Source organism: Homalodisca vitripennis, chromosome 6, assembly GCF_021130785.1.
Source record: "Homalodisca vitripennis isolate AUS2020 chromosome 6, UT_GWSS_2.1, whole genome shotgun sequence".
NCBI classification, from domain to species: Eukaryota; Metazoa; Arthropoda; class Insecta; order Hemiptera; family Cicadellidae; genus Homalodisca; species Homalodisca vitripennis.
In genome coordinates, this window is record NC_060212.1 from 107424621 (window position 1) to 107433071 (window position 8451).

General features: G+C 33.1%; 1 protein-coding gene across 6 annotated transcripts in view; it reads left to right on the forward strand.

The window, feature by feature from the left end:
* LOC124364693 (SUN domain-containing ossification factor) overlaps positions 1–7254 on the forward strand; it is an 86882-nt gene extending 79628 nt beyond the window's left edge. For all 6 annotated transcript variants that reach the window (XM_046820361.1, XM_046820363.1, XM_046820362.1 and 3 more), the window contains 2 exons: positions 1683–2151; positions 3804–7254. In XM_046820361.1, coding sequence (XP_046676317.1) covers positions 1683–2151; positions 3804–4186 — 852 coding nt within the window. In that variant the 3' untranslated portion in view covers positions 4187–7254. The remainder of the gene's footprint in view (positions 1–1682; positions 2152–3803) is intronic.
* The last annotated feature ends 1197 nt before the right edge of the window (positions 7255–8451 follow it).

Genomic DNA, 8451 nt, shown 5'->3' on the forward strand with positions numbered 1-8451 from the left:
TCTCTCTGCAAAAAATCCAAAACTTAATCATGGATCTCTGCGGGTCTTATTAAATCAATTCAGCATCGCGATAAACTGTACAGAAAATTTTAAAACCAACCATTCAATGTAAATCTGTAAAACATGTTTCTGTGCTACCGGAACATACTTTGTTCTACAATAAAACCAGTCCTACTAAATTACCAGTCCAAAGCTCTGTTATTGAATTGTTTTATCACTATTAGTTATTAATTTAATTTTTGTATAAAACTTGGTACCTGTCAATTTAAATATGTAGCAATTGATTTTTATACATAGGCCTGCTTTTGTTTGTCAGACAAGTTGTTTGTATTAGTTGTAATCCTTTATTTTCAATGTTGTTAGTATTTAAGGTTATACATTTAAATAAATTTTATTTTTATCCTGTCATACATTAATATAGCTTTATGTAATGGAATTTTCCATATGAATAAGCTTTGTCATTTTCTTGTATATACTAAGCTTTGTCATTTGATAACTTATATCAGCAAAATCATCACGTGAATAGTAAGAAACTTACAGGTTAAATTGGGCTGACAGAAGACCAAGTTATCGGCATCATGAGTTTGTTCATGGTTCGAGGAATGTCACAGCATTTTACATGATACAAGCTCAATTTATTTACTAGTGTTGAATACCTCCACCCCCTACCCCATTGTAATTGGCTGGGAGTCGTCCAAATTTCAAACACAAATAAAGGGCCATAGATTAAAAACTGTTGACAACCTGTTCTAGAGTCTAGCAGCGAGATTGGCAATTAATATTTTCTTTGTTTTTTTTACAAGACATTGTTAATAAAAATTCAAAAAAAGTAATCTCTCTGCAAAAAATTTAAAACTTAATCATGGATCTCTGCGGGTCTTATTAAATCAATTCAGCATCAAGATAAACTGTACAGAAAATTTTAAAACCAACCATTTAATGTAAATCTGTATTTAACAAACAGCGCGTGGGTAGTCTAGGAAACACGCCAATATTAATAATCTAGAAAGTAATAACAAGTACAGATTATTTTAGCTTTAAGACAGCATGGTTGGGAACATGTAAAGCTGTGGGGACTGTGAAGTTGTACTCATTTGGGTGCTGAAACTGCAAATTTGTAAATAATTCACTATAAAGATGTAAATGTAGTAAGGAAAAGCTATATACTGTAGATAATTAACATGTTACAACAACATCTTATTTCCGGACTTTTTTTATTTGCAGTCAAATTTGTCAATACAGTAATAATGGCAAAAAACTGTAATTTTTAATGATAAACTTCTAAGTATAACAAGAAAAGTATGTAGGCTTTTCAATTTTGCACAAAAATAACTGTTTTTTCAATGTTTCTCTGTGTACCTCAGTGTGTACCTAAAAAATTAATTTACCTTAAAAATTATGCAATCCTGCGACTGACGGAGTACACGTTAGTCTGAGGTATTTATTTAAGTGGGGGATAAAATTTAACCCACCATCAAGACGGCAAACAATAAAAACGCAATACGGAGATGAATAACAATGCTTTACAAAAGCCCGGTATGTACCAGATCAGGTACATGGCGAAAGTTGTGAAAGATCGTGTGCACATGTTAATAATAGCCCTACGTCTGCTTTTTATCAATGTCGTCAGATTTATCAATGTCCTTACTGTTATTTTTTATCGATGTCATTGTGTTTGACAGGCTTTGGAGCGCAATATGTCTCTGAGTGGGCAGTACCTAGAGGAGTTGTCACGGCGATACAAGCGGCAGGTGGAGGAGATGACGAAGGCACTGGCAGGAGCAGCGGAAGAGCGACGGCGGACAGATGAGCGTGAGGGGCTGCGGCTGGAACAGCTGGCACAACTAACACAACAAGTCGAGACACTGACTGTTGCCGTCAAGTCACTGCTGGAGGAACGTGACAGCTGGCAGCACAAGGCCACAGTGATGGGTCAGCACGGGGTTATTGTGGTGGTGGAAGTGGTGGTGTTTGCGGTGGTACTCTACATCTGCAGATGGCTCCCCCGCGTGGATGTATCTCGTCGCAGGATCAGCATGGCGTGGCCACGGACCGAGCCACCTAAGCGGCGCAAATCTGTTGATGAGGCTCTTCCCTCTCATGTACCGGTGAGAAAGCGTCGACCCAGTGAAGAGGCTCTCATCATTGCAGGTAAACTTAACTACCTCCATCGCTTCTTTTTCCTGACATTTGACTTGTGCTTAAAATAATAATAAAATTAAATAATATTTACACATAACGTAGCTATGATGTGAAGGGATGATTCAGTTTGATTGTTGAGTTTAGGTCCAGCTCACCTTCCGCTAGTGCATATTTCTTAGTAGTTAGGTTAGGGGCTTGCTGCTGGGGGGCCTGTGGGGATGACGGGTAGTGCTGCTTGCTGCGGTCATGTGGTTAGAGGGTGTGTTAGAGTGATTGAATGTCTTCTTGTTCTTCATTTTGAATTTTTCTTGTATTAATTGCAACATATATAAACTTTTCTTTTGTATTTTAAGTTTGAAATTCATTTTAATATGTAGATTTTTACTTTAAGGTCATTTAATTTTGTTTAGGTTAAGAAATTTTGTTATTTTATATTTAAATTATAATTTAATAATTTACTGAATTTGTACTACACTACTGTAAATTTACTGTATATATATGAGGTTGAGTGGTAGAGAGGGCTTCCTAACTCCACCTCTTTAATAAAGCCATTATTCATTTCATTTCATTTTTTTCATTTAATTTCAGTGCATATTTCTCCTCCCTAGTCAGGCCTTCTGTTTTTTTTTCCACAAACGTCCATATATATAGTTGAGTTTAATTTAAATTTGAACATAATACACTTCATGGAAATTTAAAATATTGATATTTAAACTCTATACAGAACTAAAATGTGTTTATTATGAGTTTAAAATGTAGACCAGACATCAGGAGTATTAAAATGTTAAGATAAAAAGCTATCATTGGAAAACATTTATTTCCTTAATTATATTTGAAATTGTGTAATGTGAAAGTTGAATTTAGGTCCAGTTCATCTTCTGCTTAGTGTAGTGTCTGAAGTTTGACGCTGTCACAGACTTGACTCCTGGAATTGATACTCTGAAGAGATCCAAAAATAGTCGGTGACGAAGAGATTCAAATCAGACTCTTTGCATCGTTTCGACATCAGAGATAATCTTTGTTTGAAATTTGTTTTTGAGAATGGAAGGATTGTGAAGGAAACATTCTGGACATTTGTCATCATTCAGTGATACAAAAAACCAGTAACACTACGTTTTGAGATCTGCAATCTTATCCCCTCTTCAGGTTCTGATCAGAGACATCCAAACTTTACTTAGTGAACTGGAGAGTTAAACCCAACATTCACATTGAATCAACCCTTCCCACCAGAGCTAAGTTGCATGTAGAAAACTCAGATGCTAGGTTACAATTATTTAACTTTAAAAAAGTGAAATTCATTCACTTTACAATATAGATCTCATATGATACAGTTCAGAAATATTTGTTATATAATGTGATTTTACTGAAGATGTATGTACCCCCTGTGTTCTTCTGGCATGGCAATTGCCTGCCCAAAAATGTGCAACCAGCAACTTGGCAGTGAAATACTGCCTTTTTAATATTTATGTTATAAAGGCAATGTCCAATGTTACAAAATTAAGTAAAAATAAAGTTGTAGAACAGTGTTATTGCTTTTAAAATTGTTAAGTGAAAAAATTCAATTGTGCGAAATGAAAACGTGTTTTAAATTATTTATTCATGAAACAAAAAACCACAAACAATTGGCAGTAGTATATACAATTTTGTAATTTTTTTTCCAGGAAATACTCATCAAGAACTTCTCATTCCTGAGGCCAGGCGGAAAGTATCAAAGGGGGAGACAAGACGACAGAGGCGGAAACGGAAGCGGGAGATGGCATTGCAGTCTCTGGAGACAGAAGTGCGGGACAGGGAGGAGGCTCCCTCGCTGCTGGATAGCAACTCCACGGAGAGTGTAGCAGCGTGGTGGGAGGAGGAAGTGTTCTCCCCCCTGGCACCCCCACAGGTGGTGACCACGGCCCCGAGGTTCGTACAGACAGCCCTGGCCCAGCGTCAGGACCGCGTCGTCCGCAGTAGTGGCGAGCTCAGCGACAAGGAGAACAAAACGTTCTTGCCCATCAAGAAAACAGGACCTTTTAAGAAAATTGTTAAAAAGTTTTTTTGAGTATTACATAATATTTAACGATATATTGTTTATTTATAGGAATAATCGGTGACTTTTACCATGTAAAAGCTGTCAGATTTTGTTTAACGTCATGGTAGTGAGACTGATAGTAAAAGCTACATTCCGTCAAGACTATGTGTTTGTATCTAGTAATTGATTTGTGTTCACTGTAAGACTCATGTTTCACCTTGTCATAGTCATGTATCTTAAAATTTATTGTAAGTGATATTTGCCACACTTACTTTGTATGTACACTTAATTGAAAAGTATAGTAATGGTTAAATGTTTGGTTAAATATATTATATAAATATGTGCCATAGTGTAAATGTTGCTAATGTAAAAATTCTGTTTTTGAACATTTAGATTAGCAAAAACAGGCTGTGAGGAAAATAAAAGATATTTTGATGCGGTGAACTTTTTTGCTGTAGATAGAATAAAATTGTGTTATGAAAAAGTTATCAAATTCATCAAAGAAAATTCAATACATACAATTATAGTTTCAAAAATTATTTCAGGATTTTAATGTTGACTTTCAAACAATCAAGCATTTACCAAACTTGTGTTTTGAATTATACTGTTATAAAGGAACATAATTTAATTGTAGGGAAAAAATAAAATTGCCTGACTATAGTTTCTAACTAAAACCGGTTATATTTTGTGTATACTTTTTGTAACAGATATCAAGGTCAGATTCCAATAGATGTGATGAGTGATGAGACAAGCTCTCAAGCTGTTGGTAACCAAAACAATAGTTATAATTTTTGTAACTGGAACACACTTAGGTATGACCTCTGGTGTGTTCGTGTAACAGACGTTTTGATTTGTTATTTTAGAATTTTACCTCAAATACTGTATTAGTAGGATTATAATTTATATCCCAAACATTATCAAAAACTTGAATGAAAAAACCAATAAAGGTACTAAATTGAATTTTTATTTCACTTTGTTTTAGGCGGTAGCGATCTCAAATTATAAATTAACACGAATTGTGTCTAGCACAGAATGAGACTTGCTGTTATACTATCAATGAATAATGATACTATGAATTAATAACGAAATTTTAAGTGTCCGATAAAGGTTTAGATTTTAAAATGAAGCACAATATAGTATAATAATATTTGTTTTAATTTTAATGTGTGTTCAAACATCATACAAAGTTCGATCTTAAAACAGGACCTTAGTAAATTTTTGACATCATCATCCTCTATGTGGCCACTTTATTTGAAAAAAGCTTGTCGTTGATGTGGACAGTTGGCGTTACTGCGGACAGTGAGTCCATGTCCCACCAATGTTGACCTGTTGGTTTTTTTGTAAGTGTCACAATCCTCTCTTATTAGTAAGGATTTTCGAATTTTTACCTGTGTTCATTTTCTTATGTATTCAATTTAGTTATATTTTTATGTCTTAATTGTTTATACATTTAGTAGTGTAATTAATTGCTCAAAATAATGGTTGAATTACTTACAGGTTTCATTTTTATTTGGGAGGTAAAGGAATCCCTTCAAGATTAGTTCTTGTGCAAAATTGGTGAAAATTAAACGGACCCTTGTGTATTAATTGAATTACTGGCTTTTTTCGACTTCCTGATTATGTGGCTGGAACGTCATTGAAATGTTTTTTGTTTATAACATTATTTTGTTTACTTTTAGATCTACATTTACTCTGTACTTAATGTATTGATTTTTATCACATTTTATATACTATTACAAATCTAATTAGGACTATTAGAATCAATGTTATTAATCTTATGGTGTAAGAATTCTTAAATAATTTATTGTTTATCTGTTCAATTCACACTTAACACCCTACTCTTAATTCCATTGTTAAACAAAGCGTTAATTTAATTATTTGAATTAGATATGATTTCAAGTTAGTTTGTAGATTTTATTTATCTGTTTTAGCTGTTTTGTGTAAGTCTGGACGTATAAAATCACAGGAATGCCTTGTTTAGGCAATAAATATCAGGAAATGTGTGTTCAAAAAGAAACTCGTTTTAACCACTCTAAAACAAAAATTTACTGAAATATTTTCTTCAAATAATTTATAAAAAGTCATTAATATTTATTTTCCTATAGTTTGCAAAATAGTACTCAAAAGGAATGATTTACCTTTACTTTGTAAAAATATATTTTATTATATAATTTAATTTTGTTTTAATATAAATGTGTTATAAAAATTGTATCACCAAAGACAATACTTATACACGTGAAATACATGGATGCAAGTATGTACTTGGCATGTGTTGTCGATATTTCTGACAACTTACCAAAGTATTGATGTCAATCAGAAGTTCCTATAAACAATCTTGGAGTTTGGAATAATGTTGACTTGTATAACAAGGAGGCATTTGTATGTATTTTTGGACATAGGTTTATTTGTATATTCAAAATATAATTTACATTATGAATGAAAATGTTAGTTTATTTACTTTAAGACGTTATATTTTATGTATAAAGTTGTTTGAACCCCACACAATTAGTAGGTCTATTAGCTTTGAAGTTAATTATAGTAAGATTTTGTGTAGAAACTGTAATAATGTTTATGTAATAGATAGTTTGATTTTTTTTTCTTTTCTATTATGAAAAGTTTTTAGAAGGATCATTCTGAAAGAATAGTCATGTTCCTTATGTTATTAAGGCATTGTCAGTTAGCTTCCTTACTCATAGAAATTTGCATGTCGTATCAAAATAATTCCCAAGTAAAATTTGTCTAAAAGTAGTTATATTTTTCTGTCATATTTGATCTTTATAACATACTTTTCATTACTGTCATGTAATTTCTGTTAAATTTTGTCCATATAATAAAATTATACTATAATTGTTCTTTCCTCCTTATATTTAGCTACACTTAATTCAATATCTGTAGCATTGAAAAAACATTTAATTTAATTCTGGTCCAAAAGGACTTCTGCCAATAAGTAAGCTAAATGAGCTATTTGACATAACCTTATGAACTACAATGGTACTAGTCATATTTATTACTTATATGATTTTAATGTACACTATTTATTTAAGTGTTTAGTATATGAGCGAATCTCATTAAATTCATAATTTTATTTTGTGTGTCAATTATTGTTTTTAATTTCCATTTTCCTCCCAAAAACAGTAAAATCTTCTATTAGGTTTGATTTTGAAAATTTGTTTCTTTTTATTATTAACCAACAATTTCCTAACTTTGCCTTTAATAAAGTCACTTTCATTTCATTTGATTATGCCAGATGCCTATTATTTTCTTACATCACAGAATAGGAGGGAGAGTAGTTGCTATCAATCAGTATAGAGCCACAGTTAAGCTATTAATTAAGTAGCTTAATTTCATCATGTAGATTTTCTCCGTCTGTTTCAGAAAGCCTCTTCTTTAAACAATGTAACTACTGTAGGTAAAAAACTTCTCATAGATTTTGTCATCCTATGGTTTTTCTGAGTTTTGGCTCAAATTAAGCAAACTCTCCATTAGCTACGTATCTAAACTTATCTATTATAAAGGTATTCCAGAATGGGATATAGTTTGGCTGTAATGGGATGGGCACTCCTGGTTGTTAACATTTTGACTCATATGCCCATTAGTATCTACAAAGACCATGGTTTCTTCTGAGGACTGACATTTTTATGCATATCTTCTTCACAGACTATAGCTGTAGAACTTACAGTCTGGTTGTTTTCTTCTAAGATCCGAAAGAAAAATATCTATCCTAGGTTTTGTCCCAACATCAGCAAGATTGGGGCTAGGACATACACTTCTTTCTGTTGGCATACCGCAGCTTTGTCAGTGAAACTTCGAAACAACCATTGGTAAGCAATGTGTTCTACAAGAACTGTGATTACCTTGCAACTAACAGTTTGGTTTTAAACCAGAAAACATCCGGAGATTATATTACCCAGTTCTGGAAGCGAGTGACAGGATGAAGGACTGATACATTGATCGAGCTGATAAAGGAGGCTATTGGCATGGAGACCTTGCTTGGTAATATACCGTGGATTTTCTCCTAAACTACAAACTTTTGTGAGGGGTTGATTGAGATGGTGACAAGAATAAATGGCGTCATCTATGGAATTAAGAAGCCACCGAGAGGGTAGACTCAAATTGTCCATTGTCCACTTTAACTCCCTCTCCCTGTATCATTGAGACAAAGGAAGAGAAGAAAGCCGGGAAGTTAGAGTTCTTCAGTCAATTGACACTTATTTTTAAGAATTCATGGCCTATTTTGGATCAGCTAAAGAAAGTAAGGAGACCACAGTGATTGGGAAGGATTTACTCTTCAAAAC